At 40.8% G+C, this 24,701-nt stretch overlaps 2 protein-coding genes across 5 annotated transcripts in view; one reads left to right on the top strand and one right to left on the bottom strand.

Annotated features, from left to right (window-relative positions):
* Window positions 1–1,649: 1,649 nt before the first annotated feature.
* Window positions 1,650–11,008, bottom strand: LOC115052288 (secretory carrier-associated membrane protein 1). 3 transcript variants are annotated; one of them, XM_029516331.1, is made up of 9 exons: window positions 10,782–11,008; window positions 7,419–7,499; window positions 6,824–6,931; window positions 6,289–6,400; window positions 6,013–6,141; window positions 4,963–5,122; window positions 4,489–4,590; window positions 4,227–4,344; window positions 1,650–4,144 (listed from the first exon to the last, which is right to left on the bottom strand). In XM_029516331.1, exons 1-9 carry the CDS (start codon window positions 10,836–10,838, stop codon window positions 3,995–3,997), a joined length of 1,017 nt encoding a protein of 338 aa, XP_029372191.1. In that variant the 5' UTR covers window positions 10,839–11,008; the 3' UTR covers window positions 1,650–3,994. The 3 variants fall into 3 exon arrangements, with proteins under 3 accessions (XP_029372191.1, XP_029372192.1, XP_029372193.1); XM_029516332.1 differs by having other exon boundaries at window positions 6,289–6,397; XM_029516333.1 differs by lacking the exon at window positions 7,419–7,499 and having other exon boundaries at window positions 6,289–6,397.
* A 799-nt stretch (window positions 11,009–11,807) lies between these two features.
* Window positions 11,808–24,701, top strand: part of ap3b1a (adaptor related protein complex 3 subunit beta 1a) — a 47,654-nt gene continuing 34,760 nt past the window's right edge. The window contains exons 1-6 of one of the 2 annotated variants that reach the window (XM_029515907.1): window positions 11,808–12,097; window positions 18,856–18,931; window positions 19,057–19,131; window positions 21,256–21,351; window positions 21,477–21,637; window positions 22,381–22,447. In XM_029515907.1, coding sequence (XP_029371767.1) covers window positions 11,970–12,097; window positions 18,856–18,931; window positions 19,057–19,131; window positions 21,256–21,351; window positions 21,477–21,637; window positions 22,381–22,447 — 603 coding nt within the window. In that variant the 5' untranslated portion in view covers window positions 11,808–11,969. Of the gene's footprint in view, window positions 12,098–16,777; window positions 17,290–18,855; window positions 18,932–19,056; window positions 19,132–21,255; window positions 21,352–21,476; window positions 21,638–22,380; window positions 22,448–24,701 lie in introns of those variants that run through there. The other variant, XM_029515906.1, reaches the window with a different exon arrangement.

Here is a 24,701-nt window from a genome sequence, read left to right as displayed (position 1 = left end):
CTGCAGAGGGGCAAACAAAACTTCATGTTGAATGGCTTACATTGTGAGGTCACATTTTCACTTTTGCTTTTAGTGAAGTATCTTTACTTTTAATTGAATAAATTATCTCACTGTATACTTCACCCATCCTCTCTCATCCCATCTGTTGTTTTTCTACCCAAAATGCCAGCGCTGGTTCGTAACGTGTGTGTTCATGAGTGTATTAGTGTGTGTGTGTGTGAATACAAAATGACAACTCCCTACCCAGATGTTGCTCCCTCTGTATGGACTACAGAGAAACCTCTGGCACAACCCTGTGGCTGCCTTCCACCACCAGTGCACTCAAACTAAACACAGAGCTTGATGACTTCCAGATTAGGCACATGACAAATCGTGCAATCTGAAATTCAGGCCTGTTTCTCTGCCAGAAGCTTTTAGTTTTTCTGTCTCTCATTTTCCCTTTTGTAGAAGGCATCAAAAAGGACGAGAGTGAAAGAAGACAGAAACCTCAGAGTTTTGTTTCCCTTCGCACCTGGAAGGGGCAGCATCCACACCTGAAGATACTGAGTATTTTCAGTATCATCTCTTCACTTTGATGGCAACATGCAGCTCAGCAGCGCCTGTCGCAGGTTAACTGATGTCAAACAGCTTTAAGCTCATGTAGCAGCAGATCATTTCCACCTGCAGGTAACACAAGACAAACAGATCACATGACACAAAATCACACTACTACAAAACATGCACACTTGCATTAACATGAGTTTGCAGTAATATTAGGAGTATCTTATGTGTACAGCTAATGGAAGTTTTCTTGGTTCTTAAACGTTAGTCTGTGAGATGAATCATTTCTGTATCATTGAGGCAACATTAAAAGTCCATGTCTGTGAATCACACAGCAGCTCCGCCCCCTCATCCTCTAAAAGGGGCCGTCATTTTAAAAAAAATTAACATGATGTAGTATTGAAGTCGTTAAACTAGAGACTGAGACCAGAAACTCGCCAGAAGAACGTTTACTGAGCTGATACATCAGGGAGGTGGAGGGACATTTTCCCATAGAATTCAATGCAATCTGATTTCTTCTTACAACCAGCCAGTGGAGGATAAAGATAAAGGGGAATGAAGAATTACCAGGTGGGCAGAAATGGAGCTGCTTTAATTTTGCTTTGGATGCATCATATTACATAATAAAAAAAAAAAAACAACAGTACCACACGGTCCGAATCCTGTACAGAATGGATACGGACTCTGAGGCCGGTTCAGGACACCTGATAAACCGAGAGGCGAGGAGGCGTTAAAGGTTAAAGGTTACAGAATTAAGAAGAAATTAGGACGCCAACAAAAGAAAAACTAAAATAGTTGACACTTTGAAGGGCCACATTTCATTTTACACTTTTCCTGTTTTAATCTGGATTAACAGAAATCTTTTTCTCTAAATCTAAATGGAATATTAACGCTCCATTCCAATCCAGAAGAAGCAATTAGCTCTAAATCAAAATGTTCTCTTGCAAACGCTATCTTGAATATTTGAAATAATTTCATGAAGTGGCAGTTGTTGTAAATATGCCTGAGAACATATTTGTTCTCCGACAACTACCGACCTCTTGTGGGCGTCAGCTGCTGGTACGTGCCCTCCTCTTTGTATTTTAACCCCCAGAAGATCATAAAACTTGTAGAGAAGAAGGATTTTATTCAGTGTTAATTCAATAAATATACAAAACTCAAAACTACTCCACATGCGACTGAAGGAGAAACCAGAGTGCATCATAGAATTACAATGAAATTCAGAGCGAAATCATACAAAATATACAAACAACCTTTAATGTTTCAATTTCAGTAAAATGCATTTGTCAGAGGAAATTTTAAATTTCATTCTCGTCGTTTCTACCACATGCCATGTTAATTACAAAGCACAGCTTAAAGCCACAGTCCATCTACGGGACATCACACAGTTCACGTTACGGTGCAGTCTAACGCCTTTCACACATTTATCATGGTTTTGTTTATTATTAGTTTCTTTAGAGCGAGTCAAAAGTAACAGCAGGACTCTTTAAGGAATAATATGTTGCTTTGCACTTACAGTAAAACCACTTCAGCACAGACTCGTCCAACTTCAGCCAGTGTGCATTAAAGGCAAAAAAAATAAAAAGAGCATTTGGCAAGAAGCCTTGAAAGATTTAAAAAGTAGAAAAGTCTCATCTAAGACTCAACCCGAGAGACAGATTAAGACTTAAAAGGCCCAAACTCTCCACAAGAGACATTAAACTAACAACAAATGAGAAATCGGACACATTCAAACAGGGACAAAGTGTTTTGCTGCCCCTGCTGAACAAAAACTCGTATTTAGAAAAAGACACATTGGACTCGTTTATTTTTTTTTTAAATGAAATGGAGGAGACCCAACAGGAGTGACTCTTTTTCCGATTGTGGTTTCGCTGGGGTTCAGTGATCATGATCAAGCAAGCGTCCACATTACTGGCCAGTTTTTTATTGCAGTATATTCATTTACAGCACAAATATTTAAACCTAGGGGCCAGACTGTGTCTAATTTTATACCATCCGGTATAATCTTCTTTAACCTCGTCATGCAAGTGAACACAACATCCTGAGTACAATTGAGGTAAAATCTCCAGGAGGAGAAGAGTTAGACTTTCCTCTTCAGAGCTGTTTAAACATGCAGCTGTATCTACAGAGTGGTGGATCTGTTAGTGTTACTGAACGGTGCCTTTGTTCGTTTCTCTTCCAGGAAACGGCACCAAAGGTTAGCAATGCTGAGATCAGCTGGTGTGTTTTTACACCTATGAATTACACTAATGAGGCCGCCGTTATAAACGCCTTTCCATTTGCACCAAAGCGCCGATAAAGAGTCTAATGACTGTTGTTGGGATTTAAAGTGCAACTCAGTGAGATTTCACAATGGATATGCAGATCATCGCAGGCAAAAAAGGACAAACTTTAAATGGATGTTCCACCAAAACTTAAAGGTTTAAGTCCCAAATGCTGCTACAGGTCAGTTTGTTTGCTTGAATTTAGCTGCTTAATATAAATTCCAGCTGCAATGGTTATAACGCCTGTGCAGCATAATGACAGAAACCAAGTTAAATTGGACTCCTCAATGCTCTTTTCTTTCTTTTGAATCACAGTTAGCTGAATGTTGTTGGGCATCCGGTCTGCAGGAAGGAGCATTTGTTAGTTAACAGGCATAACAGTGATTTCTGGTGAAACATGACTTTTAAGGTCAAGATGACACGCTCTCTTTAAAACCCAATTTTGAAAAAATTAAATAAAATCAAAAACTTGAAGGCAAGGCAGTGAACTGGAATGCACAGCATTCATCTTCATCAGTGCAGCGTCCCTCCACCAGGCGGCAGCAGCGTTAAGTTATATATTTATGGAAAACAGCAACAAATTAATTTAGATTTCTGCAGCTCGTGTCGTTCCAGATAACCAAAGGGCACTCGCTGACGTCCGGTAATAAATACATTTTTAAAACAGGAAGTAGTGGTCAGGTTGATAAATTAAAGAAAGGCTTGAACCCAAAGGGGTGTGGGAAAATGGTGGCTGATGGTTGGGCAAGACAGACACGGTTCAGACACATAACACAGGACATATGTCCTCTGGGCGGCACCGGTGTTGAAACAGGCACATAAATACTCATTTAGTAGGCCACACACACACGCACACAAAAACAAAGTTGACCGACGCTGGTTGAGCGGTGGGGATGCAACCAAGATGAGGGTTTCCCAGAGTCAGATATGAGAGCGCACACTGATGCTGGGAGGCAGGTGGAGTCAGAGCCGAGATCCCGTTTGGATGATCCATGTGGTGGTTTTTCTCTCTCAGACTCAGATTTCAGGTCAGAGGAGACTCTGGTGTCCTCACAAACGCTTCGACATTATCAGAGGGGAGGGGGCTCACCAACGGGGCACAGTTTAGTAGAAGCTGGGTGTGAGTAGTAGTGGTGGTGGAGGAGGTGGCGGTCGATGGTTGGACAGAAAGATGAGTGACCTCCCTCCTATCAGATCTGCTCCTTGAAGCTACTTTGAGCGGCCCTGGAGGCGGCATTAGCGGCAGCTGTCTGGACCGTCTTGTTGGACATGACACCCGTGGCGAACTCCTGCTGGGCCTTCTCGAAGCTGGCCCCGGTGGTCCGGTACATCGCGTGGACCTGGTGGAGATGAGGGGGGTATTTAAACAGATGCTAACAGACGAGCGGAATACCTTCTGGACTTGTTGTGCGTCACCCGTACCTTTTTGAACATGATGAGGGACATGACGGCCAGCGCGGTGAAGAGTGCAGCAATCAGGATCATTATAATCCCCACGGGGACGCTCTTATTCAGGCCCATCAAAGCCGAGATCCACCCGCTGCCAACAAAACATGTCTGATCATATTCTGCACTAAATGTGTGTTCAAAACATCAGAAATAAAAATTACAATTGCCTTAGAAAACTATAAGAAAAAAACCAAAAACAAATAAAAGGTTCAGTCTTCGTACCCTGTTTTCTTACCTTGCGCCCCAACCGCTGATGCCGATACACTGGAGAACATAGACGCCAAACTGACAGATGTACACGAAGAAGAAAATGAAAAATCTGAATGAGCTGTCACTCCTGCAGGGAGAAGAGAACAGTCCACTGGTTTCCAAATCATGAACACTTTTGCCTGAAGAACGTTTGAGCCATTTTTTATGTCATTGTTTGATTGGGAAAGTGAAGCCAGACTGGAAATGGAAGAAAAATAAAAAGCTGTGCAGCTTAGAGCTCATTATGGCCTTTATGGCTTCCGCTACGGCTGCAAAATAGAAATGTAATCAAATCTGCAGGAGCCACATTGCTGTGTACTGTGGGCACAAAACGCTGTCGTATCGTGTTTTTATTACTTGGGAAATTTTAATCTCGAACAGATCTGGAGAAACTACATGCTTTGAGCTCTACTACATTACTGTATTCCTCCAAATGCATTAATGATGTAATGATGTTTACCTGAAAGCTCCGTAAATCGGCCTGTACCAACAGACGAAGGAGCATGGGGTGAAGAGCAAGAACCAGAGGATGGACAAGCCAAAGTCCACCCCGTGTAAAGCATCCACACAGAACCAGGCCAGACAGCCCACCATGTTCGCGAGCAGCGTCCCAGTATGAACTAAAGTGTGGGAGGAGCAGAAGAGGGGAAGACACAATATCTCGATGGGGCATTGCAAAGGAGGAAGGAGGATGGAAGAGGACGGGTGTCCAATGTCCCCCTGGTCGTGTTCGTCATAAAAGACGAGGAAACGCTCATGCTTAATATTTCAAGGTGCAACGTTCAGGGCTAAGAACAAGAAACACACACTGAATAATTCATCTTGGATATTTGCTCTTGGGCTGCGTAGTTAAAGACATAGTAGCTGTGTCTGTAAAACTGAGGGGATTTTACATCACAGCGTGAAATTTGACATTAGCCTGCCAGTTCACATACCAGCTGAGTGGGAGATCTGCGTCCGGCTGAGCTCAGAAAAGAGCCAGCTAATGGAGGTTTTTCTCTTCCCTGGCCAGAAAGTATTAAACTGTTGGCTTTTCTAAAATACTAATCTGTGGCCAAACTAATGGATACAAACAATTCACTGCCTTTAAGGGATCCGCTGCTCTGAACCTAAACCAGCCCATAACAAACATCTGACCCAGTCAGCTCATCAACACGTGGCTTTGTCATGTGGCGACTGAATTCCACTGGAAACTGTTCCCTCCCTGCATCACAGACACAAACTGTAGTTTTTAAACACCATCAGGGCTGGGATATAACGGCTGGGGGGAGTAGCTGCTCTTGAACAAATTCATGTTGGTTTAAGACAAAAATGGCATGAGCTTAGTCTTGGCCCTAATCCCAGGGTGTAACACATTTATAGAATTAAATACAAAGACTTGTGATGGATCATGGATAAAGTTTTGAAGCCAGTTGTTAATGTTAGCAGATAAGCAGCTGAGGCCGATGTCAGTACTTTCATCAAAGTGGTGGACTGACTGCATGATAAAGGAATAAAAACTAGCACTCACACATCCAGAGGTAGTACATGATTTTAACAGTCTTCTGAAACTCTACGGAAATGTCCACGGTGATGTCGTGGTAGAAACACGGGCCAATGGGGAACTTCTCTGGGAGGGGGGGCCAGTTGTTTTTCCTGCCTAGAACAGGAAAACAGAAACTGAGTGACAAGTTCAGCATAGGGCTGTTTGATCATGGTAAAAATAATAACCACTGTTTTGTTTTAAAGAAATGTGGTTATTTCTGTTCTGACAGTGTGGCTCTGTAGCTGCAGGCTGGTGTCCAACCTCCTGAAGCGCTGAGTGACTGCATTTCTCTCTCCCGGCGGTCCAGCTCTGCAGCCTTCCTCTCCAGCTCCTCCTGTCGCCTCAAGAGTTCGGCAGCTGCTCGTGTCTGCTCCTGCAACAACACAAGGATAAAATGCCACCACGCTGGTTAAAGCCTCTGCATATGAGCCTGACTATTTTTTTTCCCAGCTCACTAGAAAATTTTCAGTTTTTACTTTTGGACTAGATCCAAATCCCTCCAGGGGAGACATCACAACATGTTCCCGGTTAGATGCAGCATCACAAGTTATTTCCTCTGCAGAATTAAAAGGCCAGGCGCAGAAACTGAAGTCTTTCTGCTGAACTACTTTTCTGTCCACACACTCAGCAAGAAAGCAGCTGCTGTGTTCGTCCTTTTTTTCTGAAAATCTTTGCTGGTGATGTTAGAATACACCTACATACAACCTGTCTGTCCTTCAGGGGATTATCAAGCACAAAGCTACTGAAAAAGAAGCTGCTTTCTGGGCATGTAAAATCCATTTGATTTCAGCAATACCTGTTCCTGAACCTGCGAGTAGGTTGGTGGCTCTTCTGTGGGTTTCATAATGGCGGGTTGTGTGTTGACGGTGGGACCAGCAGCCTTGGGCGCCATCCCTGGTGGTGTCTATGGAGAAAACACACATACGCTTAGAGTCAACCCATGGTGTTGTTAGAGCTGACAGCCACAGCAAAAAATTTACACAACACACTGAAGTCTGATGTGTGAAACACCCCAAAATTAGGAAGCTGCACAAACAATGTTATGATTCTGAATATATGAAATAAAATATAACTAAAATATGAAGAATAAACCAGGACTGACTGACTGAATTATCACCAGTTCCTCATTTTGGCTGAATTCTGTATCATACAATTATATAGTTTTATCAGTTTTGTCTAAGAGAACATGTCGGTCTGGTGACAATGTGGATTTATGTATGATCCTTAAGGATTTGTCTCATTCCCCATTTAACACATTTTTAATTCAACAGTGACAATTATATTGCATCAAGTGAACATCAGAAATCATGCAGATCCCAACCAGAAGTTAAGAAATCCTCTGAACTCCAGTTTGAGTCATCAGCTGAGTGACGATGTGTAAAAGCACTCACTGGTTTGGCATCTGTGAAGGGATTGTACTCCTCCAACCCAGACGGAGGAGCTGCCTGTCTGACTTGGGTCACTGATGGATCCTGAGGAGACAGAATAAAAAGATCACACCTCAAAAAACTCTGACAAAGACTGGTGTGACAACATGACACCCTCCTGATGTCGCTATCTTTGTGTAGGAGGATACCAGTAGAAATGTCTACGCTCAAAGAAAAATGGTTTAGAAAGTGTAACAACCCCCCATTATTCTGCCAGATCAAGGACAAACAGCCTCTTTATTCAAAATACAACAGGCCTATAATTCAATGCTGGCAAAGACGGCATGATTCCAATAATTTTCACAGGAAGATGACTATAAATACCCACGAAGGGGAATGGGGATGCTAATGTGTTTCCTTATGCACAGAGACGGCTTCCTGATCCTTTGAGCCAGTATATTTAAATAACCTTGTTCAACCTCGTCTCTGATACATTTGGAAGCGATTGGAAAAAAAAGGAAGAGGACAATAGATTTAATAAAAAGTTTGCTCTACAGGTTCTTCAAGTCCTGCAAATGAGGAACATCAAACAATTACTTTTGAATACATACTTACTTTTAAAAACAAGTAATGTTTGACCAGGAATATTTACAATTTGACTCATCTGGCTCCATGCACGCACAACCCCATGACACTAATTTGCAATAATTTAAAGAGAAACACTATTTACTATTTTCTTCCATGGTTTAAATGACGATAAAGCTCCTTGTCTTTCCAAAGCCACAGAGCCGCTTTTTAATGCATCAAATTAAAATTTTACTTCCAGAACATTAAGACTAGTATATTAAATATAGTGGGGGAAAAAAATAAAATAAAATAAAAAAAACAGTATAAAGGCACTTTGACGTGTTAATATATAATTAAATCTTCAGTTGTGCCACTTCTACATCTGATACTTAAGGGATATTGCTGCCAGTTTTTTTGTGCTCACATGACCATCTGTATACACTGGTGGTGGAGGATGTCATGCTGGAGTCCAGCTACAGTCTGTGTACTTATTCAACAACTGTTCAAGAGGTCAAACTTTAAAAACATACTTAGTTTTCCATCCTTTGCCTTCATTTGCATGTAAAATCCCGACTCCTTGCCAGAAGCAGTTCAGCTACATTTTCATATCTGTAACTTTCCGATTATCTTACCATCAGCTGATGCCAGTCTGGAACTCCTTTCATTCAAATTGCAGCTCAACATTAACATCCAATCTGTGTTTTCCTGAAGTGCCTCTCCTGATCCTGCCTCGGTGTCGTCCTTTCACTGTCTCGCTGAATCTTAAATTTCTAGGAGCAACTCCTCCACTCCTACACACACAGGCTGCAACTTGTCACCAGACCGGTGTCATAAATAATTCAGGATGTGCTGTGCTTAAAGTTTAATGCTGCCTTCTTGCACAGCCAAACAAACATGCATATTCACTGAATGTACAGTTTCATGTTGAAATTTAGAGCTCATCACTTGCATGTCTGTCTGTGTGAAATCTAATTTCAGAGTCATGAATTTCCCACCACTTTACAACCACAAGCCACTAGTTGTAACAAGAAGTGTGAATGTATTGAAGTAATGGTAAAATGTCCCTCCTTCTTCCTGATTAATTAGCTCAATAAATGTTTTCCTGATGAGGTTAGGGTCTCAAACTCTAGTTTCAAGTCTTCAACACAACATGTTGTTCATTTTAAAGGAAAAAAGACCAAATTACAAACTGGAGGCTTCAGCAGTTCACACACCAAAAGGTGGTTCCACAACAGATTGCCACTTCCTTATGTCTCATAACCTATGTGAGCGTGACGTGGCACATTAATATATAGTCCGCAATGTTTGTGACATCTGGGCTTTTTAACAAAAGATACCCAAACCCAAGTTCTGTAATTAGCCCATATTCCAGAGAAATAGGCCAAAATGGAGACAACGATCCAATGCACGACTGGGAATGATGAAATTTAGCAGAAAAAGCGCCAGCGTGGATCCAAGCACCACATGTCACCATGAAGGCACCATATGACTTCATGAACTATTGAACATAGCTCAGAGGAGGGGAAAAGTGCCATTTCTCCTCAGGCAAAAAAAAAAAAAAGAAAGAAAAAAGTGTGACCCAGTGAATGACAGAGAAATGACAGAATAGTGTTTAAAGTGGGAGAAATCAATCATTATGGATGGTTATTTTCTCATTCATTAGTATATCTGTACACTAAGTGTTAGACAACTGCGATTTCTTTGTCCTGCAGCTCCTGCAATTTACATTTTGTCAAATTGAGATTTAGATTATATTTTGATGAATTGTGCAGCCTTAATGCAAATACTTCTGCTGTTCATCTGTCCATATTTAGCACCCCTGACATGATGAGGAAGTGGGTGTGTGGGTTACAGGGCTGAAGAGCACATGATTAAAGGTAGTCATTGATGTTGAGAAGACCCTGTGACAAATCAACAATCAACATCATTTACTGACTTAACTTCTGTGTATGGGTCACTCCACTGACAGTAACTCTACATTAATCCCCCCAACTATGGGGATTTAATGTAATGTCAGTGTTAGATTATTTACTGTAAACCTGTTTGTTAAAGGCATGAAAACAGGAACAACACTGAAACTGCAGTTTATCTATTAGACACACGTGTGTATGTTCCCCATATGGACTAGTGAAAGAAAGGGTGTGTTGTTCAGATAAAACCAGTCATGAGAGACGCATCTAGATCTTTTAGTCAACTTTATTTGCTGATAAAGCAAGTAAGTAAAATCAATTGAAGTATCTAAATTAAAAGACTAAAGTGCAAGTTTTTAAGCAGAAAACTGTCTTTTGTGATTGATATGCTGTCAGATATAATATGATATAGATATATTATTTTGTTACATGATAAATATTCTTTTTTAACCCAACTATGGATCTAATGTAATGAAAGAAGAAATTCCCCTCAGAAATGCGGTGGAGTGAGTTTAACGTTAGGCTGAATGAATGAAAAATAAAAACATAATATGCAAATTTGCACCGGTACAGTACTTCAATAAACCATTAGTGGTTCAAACAGAAAAATGTAGCTCAGGTATAATGAGTGAAATGTTAATTAATACAAACTAATCTCCATAATGATCTTGAAATAGTCATGCTGATTTTTAAAACGAACATAAGAAGCATTTGTAGAAACAACTGTACAGGTTGACCCAAAATTAACGTTTCGTTTTATAAAAAAAAATATATATATATAAAGTGACACAAGTAAATACTAACAACATATTACTCATCGTTTTTATGAACCAGCAGCTTTATCATCGAGATTATTCTGACCTGTACTGGTCAGTAATTTATTGCTAATGCTAACGCTTGCTAACCTTACCTGGAACGGATTACTGAAGTCCGGATCCGCGAACGGGTTGCTGTCGAAATCCGACATTCTGCTGGTCTGGCTCCTTCCTGATAAACGTGTCACTTGAGCTAATATTTAAAACCGACGTTTAGGTGAGAAAATATCCCGAAAACACACACATTCACCGTCTCGGTCGGAGGCAGCGACACGGCCGGAGGTGAGGAGAAGTGCGGTCTTGGTGCAGAGCAGCTGCCGTTGACCGGAACCAACAGGCGGAATAAAGCAACGTCACATCCGGCTACCCAAAGACAAAATAAACAACACGGTTTAGTTTTTGAGTAACATGGTGGATAATTTTACATCTTTGTGCCTCGAAAACATATTCCTTGACTTTATTTTGCACAATTATTTACTGAAATTAAAAATTATTAGTTTGAGGGTTGACATTTTTGCGCTAGTCAGAGTAAACAGTCAACTACTACTCTAATCAACAATGTTATGATTCTGAATTTACAAAGTATGAAGAATAAACCAGGACTGAAGGAAGGATTTGTCTCATTCCCCATTTAACAAATTTTTGATTCAACAGTGACAATTATATTGCATCAAGTGAACATCAGAAATAATGCAGATCCCCCCCAGAAGCCACTGATATTTATATTTTGTTAAATAAAACTATTGAGTTTGTGAATAATAAATAAACAAGTATCGAGGAATAGTTGGCATTTAAATGATGAAAGATTTCTGCCGCCAAAAATAATATGTGACGATAATAATATAATAATAAATATTTTTATATTTACAATTTAATCGTGTAAACCGGTTAAAAAAAATAAACAAATATTAACACGTTGTTTACGGAATATTGTATTCACTCTCTTCTTTGGCGTGAACGGCGGTGTGACGTTGTCACCATGGCAACACCGATGTCTCCGGCTCAGTTGGAACATAGATCTGTACAATCCAGACACGTATATTCTTCCGCCGTCGTTGCGCGCTCTAATCTAGTTCCTCAAGTTCTGTGGCCGAATCCCTGTCATGTGACTCCGACTTGTCCAGCTCACACTTCCGCTACTGCGTGTGAAACAGAAAAGAGAAAAGTTGGGCGAAAAATCTTTAGCAAGTTTACTTTTTGCTCTGCAGGAACTTCTACACGCCTTTTTTAAATTAACGGCTCGTCGGTTGTAAGAGGAGCCGGGAACGTCCACTTTATCCAGCATGTCGACGAGCGGCTTGTACAACGACCAAGGGGCAGCGGAGGCTGCGGTGGAAGCGGGGCAGGAGAGCACCCCGACCTCCGCCAGCTCCGGAGCTGCCTTCGGACTCTTCAGCGCTGACTTTAAAAAGTAAGTTAGTTCACTTTGATTTAATTTCATTTATTTTCCTCCCAGGTTTTGCGTCCACTGTTAGCACGGCTCAGCTCTGGCTAAGCTAACAGCGGCGGTTTGGCTAACCGGACTCCTCAGCATCAACACGCCGGGCAGCGATGGCGAATGTCGGTTAGCTTTTCTCTCTTTTTTATCTTGCTAACAACAAAAATGTAAATTTTTAAAGGAGCTACTTGGCAACGAAACACACTTTGCATTGTTGTTTTTATCTTCTGTGTGTCTGTGTTGACATAAACAAAGTGGAACAGGTTTAGATTGACAACTTGTTGCACTACCCACGCCTTATTAACTCTTCCATGTAATATGACATTGAATTTTGAAAAGCTCCCAAAGGCAACAAGAAACTAATCAATGCTCAGGAGATCAGTCAATTGGCACCACGTTTAATAATTGATAACTGTTTAGCAAAAACAACCCACTGACATATACTTCTCAGATGGGAGTATTTTTTCAAAATTCCAAATGAAAATCTCCCAAAAGCAGTCGAATTTCGATTATTGGTCAAACAAGGAAAGAAGTCAGAGACCAATGGTGGGTGTTTTTCTATGCATTTTAAGATAATGCGTATAAATAGACTGATAAGGAAAGCTGTTGGTTGCAGCCTTGTCTTGTCCTGTGATTGAGCGTCAATACAGTGAGTTCTTTTCTCCACATGGTTTGATTACACAGCCTTGTCATGAATAATGTTGAAAGAAAATATCTGTTTTGCCTTGGTTTGCTTACTTTGTCAGCTTTGACTCACAAGCCTGAAGAAGAAGCCAAAATTATATTCTGATCTGATTTATTCTGCATTATTCATTAAATCCTATCATTTCACTTTTTTTAAAGCAGACTTTTTGTAATAGTGTAGTTACAATTCAAACGTAATACATGAATTTATTTGGATAGTTGAAACAATGAACATGCTTCACATAGCTTGTGAGAAGTGGCATCAATAAAGGTCTAATTTAATGAACCAGATCAGATTCAGTCAGTAAATGTTTGACCAGTTCAGTGAAAACAGTGCTCAGTAAAAGGGTGAAGTTATGGTTTTCTTCTGAAAGTAAATTACATGTTAATATGGAGAACTGACCATTAACAGATGCTGCAGAGTGGCCCAACATGGTTCAATGTGTTTTTATTAATGGACGCAAGCTTCTTACACTTGACAAAACAGTTTGGTTTGGTCTTTTTCTGAGGAAACCATAGACTGTAGATAAAAGCGGATGTTGACTTTGTATAGACTCTGACTCTGTATGTTGAGTCTGTATCGTGAAGCCAGTGCTGAAGAGCTTTAGATCTACAGTTGATTTAATCATCATCAGGGTTGCAAAAAGAAGTCAGATTGAAAAGATTAGGTGGATATCAGAATCAGAAATAGTTATTTATATATAGTTATATATATATATATATATATATATATAGACACACACACACACACACACACACACACACACACACACACACACACACACACACACTTAAATTAGAAATATTGGATGTTATGCACAGTGATTTCACAGGTGGTGTGTTCATCAGAGAAACTGTTCTTGTGTCCGGTTGTTTTGATGCGCTGTGATCTGTAGCGCCTCCTGAAGTAGAGGAGGTTGAACAGGTTGTGTCTGGGATGTGTGGCTTCCTGCCCATCTGCTCCATCTGGAGGTGTACAAGTCCTGAATGGAGGGCAGGTTGGCTTCAGTCATATTTTCTGCAGTCTTGATGGTCTGTTGCGGTCTGCTCCTGTCATATTAGCTTCTAGTACAGCCGTGTGGGTGTCCAGGCTTCCATGTCTCATCTTGTCAAAGCCATTTTAATCAACATTTCAGTGACAGAAAACTCAAAGTGGATTGTGAGCCTGTTGTGGATGAAGTTCATCTCAGAAACTGGACACTAGAGGGCAGCCAAAGATCATCCTGACCACACTTTGCATCATGTAATTTCTTGTAAAATCGGTATTTATGCCTCTTGACTGCTCTAGGTTAACACCCCTGTTGTGGGTGAGAAGCTTGACAGTCTTTAGATGTGGACCGATCAGTTTATGTGACTAACTCTCTTGAAACTTCTTGTTCTACTTAGATTTTCTTAAAATTTAAATTAAGATTGAGTTTCATAGTGTGTTTATCATTGCTTACCATGCTGAAGTCAATCTCTAATCTGTCTCACATGACCATCTACCCTGTTAGAGAAAGCTAGGTCATACGTTACGTTGGGACCACAGGCAGAACAGCAACATCATGAGAGACACAATTCACAATAACTGGGCTTGTGCATCTGATAGCACATGCTATGTGTCAGTATCTCTCTCTCATAGCCAGCATTTGTATATAATTAAAAATGATCCCCAGCTTGTTGCAATAGGTAACATATTGAGTCTGCTCTGCTAAAGTCAAACAATGCTGTGTATTTGTTATTAAAAATAGCTGACTGTTTGTCGAATGTTAACATTCCTGTAATGTTTTGGAGTCTTAAAGGCCTCCTCTTACTGACTGGGAGCTCTACGCCAGGCATGGAAACATGTGACTAATTTATTATCTGTGACAAAAGAGATCTTTCACTCTGCCTGCGAGGTCTGGTTGCATGAATTCACCGTATCAGCACAATCACCTGAGCTGCAGAGAGGAGAGAATTTATGTTTAACTTTTTCAGAAAATAGTGGGATATTTTTAGTGAGATTTAATAATATACAGGCTAAACGAGTTACAGTTTCAACCACTGCCAAAGACTCCATGATTCATTTGATTGGAATTATGTTGGTTTTAGGTAAATGGGGAGTGTTTGAGCTGGCAAAATATTGGTTGAGACTGTGGCATGCTACTGGCAGCAGGTACATCAGTCATACATGTTTAGGTTATTTAACTTTTTAACTGTAATTTCCTTTCAGTCTTTATTTCCCACATAATGAGACACAAGTTCTAAAATTAAAAATAATTCCTCTCAAAATCAACTTTTTAAATTGTATATGGAAATTCAGATATGTCCTCACTCCTTTTTTTATTATAGTGCAGTTAGCTGTTACGCTTTTGCAGTGCAAGTCTATGAGCAGCTCTGTGTAGTACTTAATGGATTATCCATGTAGTTTTTCCGGCTTCAGACTCACACACACATCTTTTTTTGTGCCATCTTGAACATTCACTCTGGAAAACTGTTAGTGAGGTGGATTCCAATATTTTAACAAAAATTTGTTTATGTTCCTAGGGCTCTTGGCATCATCCACCAGACCAGAGCCCAGACAGGCTGCATTTATTTTTCCCCTGTTATTTAAGATCATTTACGGACACAGTGTGAGTTGTTACTCTCCTGACACGAGCAAGCGTTTAGTTCTTCCTACAGTGTTTTCATTCCACATTTCTATCTAGTTATTACATCGAAGAACAGTTTTGTGACCTCTGTGACACCCTTCTCTCTTTTTTACTCTTCCCACACAGGAGACGCTACTGTGAATTTATATGTGTTACTTTGGGCAACTAGTTGACAAGTATGATACGATTGAAAGTTCCACTATATAGCTCTCATGTTGAAAGGATTTTGGACAGAATCAAAATGGGAGGTATGATAATAAACTGGATTAAAATAGTTCTGGACCTTAATGAAGGCGAACCATTTTAACCAAGACTCACCACGAGGGTTTGAACTGTTACTGTTAGTCACTCCATGTTACCTGTGGCATTCTTGGCATTGATGAATTTACAGCAGTGACAACAGAGTAAGTGTGGAATTCGGGTTTACTACACCTCTGGAGAGGGACTCCCTTCACCAGCCTTATGAGGTCCACTTCCTTTATCTGTCTCTTACAAAACACAGCATGATAGTATCCAAAGTTTCTGCTGGCAGGTAAAGCTCCCAGCCACATGGAGGCACTAATCTCTCTGTCTCTGACCTCTGAATGACGAGGATTGTTTCATCAAACTGAACTCTGATAATAATAAATAGATTTAAGTGCTTAAACAAAATGCATTAAAAAGTATTGCAAGGCTGCTATAATGATGTTTCCTCCTCATTTATATAACAATGGCACTAAATGAGATGGATAAATTAATTGGATATATTATTTTAGACAAGGTGATTTTTAGAAAGCCACTTTTTCGAATCAACAAAACCACCTTAAGGTATTGATTGTGTGTTAAATTTATCAGCTTGGGTCAATATTTGGATCGCAGCCTCTGGAAGTGTCTAGGGCAAATTCTGCCCCTTCCACATTACTCGTTGTGCCATTCAAATATTAAGGTGGGTGTTTCCTGACATTGAACATGGAGCTATTATCTTCGTTGTCGGCCCGTCCTGTTGGCTCCGTTGGTCAGCCAAACTTGGCAGTGTGTCGAGCTGAAGTAGATTATTTCACAGTGGAGGTGATGAAAAGTAGCCCAGTGTTTACCCACCAGTGTAGATAAGGTCCTCCTTTTTCCCCCTAGAGGGAAGTGACCGGAGTCACATGGGGGCAGAGCCACATACGCCGGCTGAAGGCAGATGGTATAAGCTCCTTTCTAAAGGGGAAAACATGAACATATGTCTAAGAGGATAGGGGTAACAGGTTGATATGACTGTTCCACGTAGTTTCAGAAAGAATGTGGGCGTCAGCAGCAGCAGGAGCGAAGTCATACAGAGCGAGGAGGCACTACCCTCAAGTTGAAGGATGTAAGGAAACTTGCCATTAGCGAGCTGGCGGGGCATCTTGTGACTCTTTTTGCCCAAGAGAAGAGGAAGAGAGTAGTGAATGACAGGCACCAAGCCAGAGGAGCCTGTGCTGTTTTTCCCCTGCTCCCAGCTTTGACAGTTATGAACTACGACGAGACCAGAAGACAACTGTAAATAAAGCTAAGAGAACAGGGCACACAGCCTGGGGGAGTTTAATTACCACAGCTCTGTTTCACTTCCTTGAGTTGCTGGAAATAGAGGCAGCTGGGTTTTATTTTTATTTAATTTTTTTGGGCAGCCAACACACAGACGTCACACAAGTACAGGGTTTTGAAAGTGTTTTTTATTTTTTTGGGACTACTGTGGAGGACAGCCATTATGGATGTAGGTTTCTGTTTGCGCTCAGAGGCAGTGGGAGCGATGAGGACAGCGCTGGTGTCTGCTGAGAATTTACAGCTGACTCTGAAGACCGAGCTAAGTCAGGAAGAACAAGCCCTCACACAAACCAACAATAGTCCCAAGGACACACACAATTCCGGGTACTGTAGTAAGATCAGACACACACACCACTAGTCTAACACTTTTTCCTTATTGAAATAGTTTTAGCTCAGATTATTGGCTCTGGTTGTTGGCTTACATTCGCCATATGTATCAAAATAAATGTTTGAAAAAGTGAAAACCGTATTCTGTAATGTAATTAAGAAAGCTTCATAATATCACATATTGGACAAAGAAATGAGGGCAAATTGTTGTTGACTTTTAAACTAAATTGTTTTAAACAGTATAAGGTGGACATATCAAGATTGTTTATTTGTGTCTTGTATTACATAAAAAATATTGTTGGCTGAAAAATACAGTATCAGTTTGCCCATTTTGGTGATTACTTGAAGAATTTTGGAAAAATATAGTCCATTTACTATTCAGCATGATGGCACGTTGCCATTTAGCTAAGCAGCATTCCCCTGCAAGATAAACAGATTTCTACTGACAGTTTGATTAAGACAAATGTCAGTCTGCAGCCATGGTAAACTGCATTCAGATAAACCTTGGCATTGCAGTGTTTGAAGCTAACTTCAAGCCAGCATGTTAACTGTGGCACCATCACAATGAAGCATGTTAGCTGGCCAATATTTGTAAGTAACAGTAAAGCAACTACAGCTGTCACAGATGGGACCACTGTTGGTTTTACAGACATTTTTTGCAGACATTTGGTCATAAACCAATGAATGTTACAAACAATGAGTGGACCTGATGGTGGTGCTAGATGGAAAGTTAGGGGATCATCAAAGTTAATACTAGTAATCCTGACTGGGACCATGAATGGCTTTACCAAATTTTATGGCAATCTGTTCAAAATTAGTTTCTTTCATTTGAGACCTAAGTGTTGGAATAACCAGCCAAAGGTAGGTTGCATTGGTTGCGTCTGTATTACTTTTCAGACAAGAGGCTGTGCAGTTTTACAATAGCCCCATGTGCTGGCATTAGTTATGTGAGTGTGGAAGACAATGTCCTTCCTGTTGGGTTGGGGTCTCCGTCAGTGTACCGTGTAGAGCCAGAGGAGCCGATGTGAACCTTCCACGTGCACCCTGTTAATCTGTGAAGCTCACACTTGTGATAAACATGCAGCTTTCACAGCACCTTTGATGGAATTCAGCAGTTCTTACCTTCAACTGTCGACCAACCAACAATTAGACACGGAATGATATGAAAATTACATGGACAAAATATTATTTTCTCATGAAATTCAAGATTCACAATTATTGCGCTAAAGTAGGAAAATAAATAAAAATAGCAGCTGTATGTGAGCCTCTTGTTGATTTTTGTCATATTGCTGTTGCGATCATGGAGAAAGTGATCAGCTCCTATATGCGGAAATATAGTTTTATTAATAGTGTTTAAAAAAAAAAAAAAAGTTTATCCCATCCGACACATTATCACTTTAACAAAATTGAAGCACAAATGATAACAAGTAGAACTACTTTGGACAGAAATGATGAGATGTGCCAAACCTTGGTTTCTTTGATTTGGTGCTATGTGGCATTTCTAACCAGTTTACAGATTAAAATAAAATTTCATGTGATTAATTCAAAATCTTCTGTCCTCAGGAATGACGACCTTAAAGAGATGTTGGAGAGCAGCAAGGAGTCGCTCAAACTGGAGGCCATGAAAAGGATTGTTGGGGTGAGTGCAATATGGACAGATTACTTTTTTTTTTTGAATGTGAATAAACTGCTCCTAAATTTTACATCGTTGAGGAGAGGGCTGACTGTTGTTTGACAGATTTTTTTTTTTTTTTTTTCCCTCAGCTCATTGCCAAAGGGAAAAATGCATCTGAGCTGTTTCCTGCTGTTGTGAAGAACGTGGCAAGCAAGAACATCGAGGTATGACAGCACACTATCACGGGAACGCATCATCTTCCCCGTTAACACGCTGTTATGATTCATTTAATCTTGTGCAACATGCATGATGTCACTGAGGGAACTACCTCATCGAAAACAGATCACTTGTGGATTGACCTCAACTGAAAGGTCCTTAATTTAGTTGTTTATTGTTTAGCTAAATTGGATATTGGTGTTTCTTTTACGAACTACAAAAAGCTCAGACTTCCCTTTCTTTGGAGAAAAATTGCTGATTTATACGCAAATGATATATCAAAGAATAAAAAGGCAAATTATTTTTATCTCTACCTCACAAGTTTTTGTCGGACACGCAGGTCAAAATCAGCTCCCCTTGTTGTCCAAAGAATTTAGATTGAAGTATTGACGTTTATGGAAAAATTGTCCCACAGTAATCAGGTTAGAGTACAGAGCCAGTTATGTCCACCCCCTCACTCCTCCTGGTTTCAAAAAACCAAGATGGCTGACAGACAAATTACAAACTGGAGGCTTCATAATAACAGAACACAAACAAACAGATGACACATGATTTTGGCTTTGTCCTTATTTATATACAGTCTATGTTATTCACCAATAAAACTGGAGGTCTTTCGTTATTGCACATCATAATTTGGCTCAGCATTAGCATAAAGACGCAGTAAGTTATTGCGGGCTTGTAAATACTCCAGTAAGTCATGTAATATCTGAACCAGTCTGGACAGCCTACTCGAGAGAACGACGAAAAACACTAAGCATCAGCTCAAGAAGGGTTCCTATACCCAGAGCCTGTGAATATTGATTAGCAGCAGCAGAATAATCAGGTAGCGTGAGGAGCAGCATGTGAGCGGGGGGCCCGAAACTGGGCGCTGTGTGCAAGGCATGCTGCCGAAGCAGCTCGTGGCAGGGTAGGGGAGCAGGTGGGTGGATGTAATTGCCAGAAGATAGCCCACAGTCACGTCTCTTCTCTCCCACCTCGTACACACCAGCTGCTAAGGTAGTGTGAGGTCTCGGACTCTGTGTTCAGCCTCTCTGTTTCCTTTCATAGCTCCTCTACACTCAACACACCTCCAGTGTATCTCACTAAAAATGGCCTCCTCCCTCGTTCCCGCCCTCCTCCTCCCTTTCTCCTCGTCACCACGAGCTGCCATTGATCACCACTAAACAGAAAACAGCACAAGAGCATGCAGGTTATTGACAGTGATGCGTGATTTAATAGCAGTGCACTTTATTTTCTTTAATCGTCACTGCACTTCATTTTAACACTACATATCATACATGAATTGATATTGATATTTATGATATTGTAAAGGTTACAAGGAGAGGAAAAAAAATATAAAATCTCATGTGACGCTGAGCAATCTTCACTTGTAGAGCCCTTAATCGTCAACTCAGTGGTTCAAAACGAAACCAGTCGAGTACTTTGTGGTCATAGAAACCAGATCCTCCAGGGCAGATGGGTTGTGTCTCCTTTTATAGTGAGTAATGCCATTAATTCCAGCAGTAATGAGCAGAATGATGATTGAGAACTGTGGTGCTCTGCTGCAGGTCAATACTCTGCTTTAGAAAGCATGGCACTGATTACTGGGTAAAGCTCCTGGTGATTGTACCTAAACTGTGACCTTACCCCCGACCTCCACCTCAAATCGGCTCCTCAAGTAAATGATCATTTTTCATCTGCACCTCTTCTTCCTCTTCCCTCTGTCTATAAATTTTTGGCCTTATTGGCAGCAATCAGCCTCATTTTATTCTCCTCTCTTTCTGAATGGCTGATTGGAATCAGCAGAGGAGCAACCTTTGGTCTGCCCTTAGTCGTTCAGTAAGTAAAGACAAATATTATCTTAGGCTTTCCTGAGAGAGACGGCCGAGACTTTAGAAGAGGAAGGGGCAAATAATTCAATGGCAATTTTCAGAAAGGAAGAAAAATACAAAACTGTACTTTCTGCCTGAAACAACAGTGGACTGAGTCTGCAGCCAGTGATACCAAGACAGGAAAACTTTATGCATAAACTCCTTTTATCCCCTCTCAGAAAAATGAACACAAACTTTGAACATTAAAAGAAGGATCCGTTGTTTGATTACTATTCATTCTCTACGGCCTTCATGTTTATTTTATTTATTTATCCTTTGCAGCTTAAGAAGCTTGTGTATGTCTACCTGGTGAGGTATGCGGAGGAGCAGCAGGACCTGGCTTTACTGTCCATCAGCACCTTCCAGCGGGCCCTGAAGGTAACGCTCCTACGGTTTCTAACTGTAATTTCAAACATGGATACATTTCTCAATGAGCACTCCTGTCTTTTTTTTTTTTTTTTTTTTTTTTTTTTGCTGTGGTCTCATTCGCTTCTCTGTGACAGGACCCAAACCAGTTCATCCGGGCCAGTGCACTGAGGGTTCTGTCCAGCATTCGCGTCCCCATCATCGTTCCCATCATGATGCTGGCTATCAAGGAGGCCGCGGCTGACCTGTCCCCATACGTCAGGAAGACGTCAGCCCACGCTATCCAGAAGCTTTACAGGTACGAGTTTATCAGGTCTGCAACAGGAGCTGCAGCCGTTGCTATGTGAAGCCCATACCAATGGCTCTTGACCCACCTCATTCTTGAGCAATGAGCTGAGCGGTTAACACAGGGAATGTTGGGTAATGTTGACATAAAGGGCTTTACCTTTTTGTTATCTTTCTTTTTATCAGCTTAATCTTCCTCAGAATTGCAAAAGTGCAAAAATGAGCCTGTTTGATTCAATGCTTGATGTTAAGAAATGGTTACTTAGAAGACTGGGGCTCATTAATATCAAAAATCTGCTGATTATTTTCATCAAAGCAAACAATGTTATGTTCAAATTGCTTGTTTTATTCAAGCACTCCAGAAATAATCGCTCTTGGGTCACATATGATAAAGAAAAGGAGCAAATCATCACACCTGAGAGGCCTTAACTTTTAAATTTCTTGAATTTTTGTGGAAAATTTGACAAAATCAGGTGTTTATTGAAATAATGGTAAAATATTAGTTTTAGTCTGTTGAGTATGTGGTTAGATACACTACCTCCACTGAAGAATACAACAGGCTGACAGATAGTTAGCACCCAGGCATGTCTGTATTCCAAGCTCACACAGGGGACATGATTTAATTTGTAAGTCCATCAAGTTTTCATATTATGTGAATAATTGTCCTTCCTTAGTTGACATCTCTCTCTCTCTCTCTCTCTCTCTCTCTCTCTCTCTCTCTCTCTCTCTCTCTCCCACTCTCTCTGTTGTTTTCAGCCTGGATCCGGAGCAGAAGGAGCAGCTGATTGAAGTGATAGAGAAACTACTCAAAGACAAAAGCACAGTAAGTGCAGACTGAGCAGCAGTCACTGTACAGTCGATCGGCCATATCAGATAACGCCGACCACTGGAGGGCGCCGCAGTCAAGCATTTCTCCCTCTTAGCTCTCCATCCCACAGCTCATTCAGCAATGCCATGGTTTGTTAACACCCACTTAAACCCACACATCTTCAGATGCTCCTTGTTAAGTGTCCATTTGGAAGGAATTTTCACACTGATGCTAGTGTCAGTTTAATTTTCTCAAAGGCCAACTCCTTTTCTTCTCTTTTCTTTTTTTCCCCCCCGAAATGGACCGTAAATGAGTTGGATTCTCAAATTTTGTGTTTTAGGGCAGACATAGACACAACGCGGGCAGCCCATTAGAAGTCAGCAGGCAACACATTAATTTGAGGAGGTCACAGTGAATACTAAGGGTGTTTAAATGCCAATTTCAAATTTGGCCACAGAATGCGGAGTGTGTTGCATTCATTGGCGCAAGTCATGCACAGTTTGTTGTAATTATGTATTCATAGCCCTATATGTATCATTATACAAACAAAACAAAGCAGCTTTGGCCAAGGGGGGGATGGAAAGCCCAGTACCAGATGCATAGCATATTTAGCCCCAGACGCTAACGAAGACAGATGACTTGTTCCCCGTTGGAGCCCACATGGCGAGTCTGGGGACAGAGAGAGAGGGCACGATCATCATACAGATGCAGAGACACTATCAGCTGGTGATGAATGGCGAAAAACCAAAACATAGTGGATATTTAACAGCTATGAAGTGGTGCATTTTTATGATGTTAGGATGGTGCCACTAAGCATTTAGAGCAGCGGACAGTCTTCTCAGCTTACCGGCAGGTTACTGTGGGAGGATGTGAACCAGAGCTCTCAATGAAGGGGAAAATGTAGCGTGATGTAAAGGGCCACTCCACAGAATTTACACATAAATCTCAGTTTGCAGTGTCACTCAGGCCTGTTACTGCAGTGAAATCAGTATAATGTTCTCTGTAGCGCTGCAGGAATTTTGTCGATGTCATCAGTTGCACATTTGTAACAGGAAGTCACGTAGCATGTGAAGTTTGATGCAGGCATGTACAAAGGAGGGAGTAAAAAAATGCCATTGGTTACCACATTAGGAAAATAGGATCCCATGTTTTTTACATTAGACTTACACCAGTTTTGTATAAAGTTGATTATAAAATAAATTTCTATATCAAGCAACACTTATCTGCTCGTCTTCTAAAGCGCTATATCTCAGAAGGGGCCATTCCCAGCGATAGTCGCATTCCGTTTCTTTTTTTAGCTGTCTAGTTACTGTGCATGCTCGATTCCTGCCTTTGTTAACTGGAATAATTAAATGGAGTGACGCCTTACTTGTAAGTCACTTTGAATAACAGTGTTTGCCAGCTGAGTAAATGTAATGTAATGAAACATAGTCACCTTCACCTTCACTTTATGTCTCTCAGCTTGATCGTAATGCATGGTCTGGTTAGTGACCATTGATTGTATTTTACTTTCCATTATGCATTTTGGGCCCCCTATACAAAATACAATAAGCAGCACACGGATTTCGGAAACAGACAAAACGTCTGCTCTGTCACATGAAACGCTGCATGACAAAAAAAAACAAGAATGGAATTGTATTAATTTTAGCATATAGTATGATTTCAGGTGGAGTGTTTTGCGTCTTGCACCAAATAAAGATGTTCCTTTTAGATCTGGGAAATTGGACGTATAAGGGCGGGGGGCCTTTCTATGGCACCTCAATGCTAACGATGCACAACAATATCATAACATATTTTATACCGATCAAAAATGTTGCAGCTCCTGCAGTTTGGTTATTGCTCTTGGCCACATTGCAGTTTGGAACAATTCTCAATTAACTGTACAGCCTGAGTCACAAAACTGCATTCCATTAAGCATGTCCTAGTTAGGCAGCAGATCCCCAGTACTGGCCCCTGTTATGCACCTCAGTGCTTACAACAAAAGCTCTCTTGCCACCATACATTATCCTTTCTCACCTAAAAGAATGCAACCAATGCAGTTTTTTCATATATGATATTAACTGATCAATTTAACCACAAATCAGTTAATTCATTTGGCTAAATGGTATTCAGCTTCAGTCAGCGTGCCGCCTTTTAAAGCAGGAAACATTTGGTTATTGTTCTGGGCTGTGCCGTTGTCCAGGCCTCCTGACATTTACCTTTACAGATGTGCCCGTTTGGTTAAATGGCTGTGACACATGGTGGGGGGTGGGGGCTGCTTATAGGCAGC

The sequence above is a fragment of the Echeneis naucrates genome, chromosome 12, assembly GCF_900963305.1.
Source record: "Echeneis naucrates chromosome 12, fEcheNa1.1, whole genome shotgun sequence".
NCBI lineage: Eukaryota > Metazoa > Chordata > Actinopteri > Carangiformes > Echeneidae > Echeneis > Echeneis naucrates.
The sequence above is the reverse complement of the archived record's forward strand: the minus strand, read 5'-3'. Positions and strand labels throughout refer to the sequence as shown.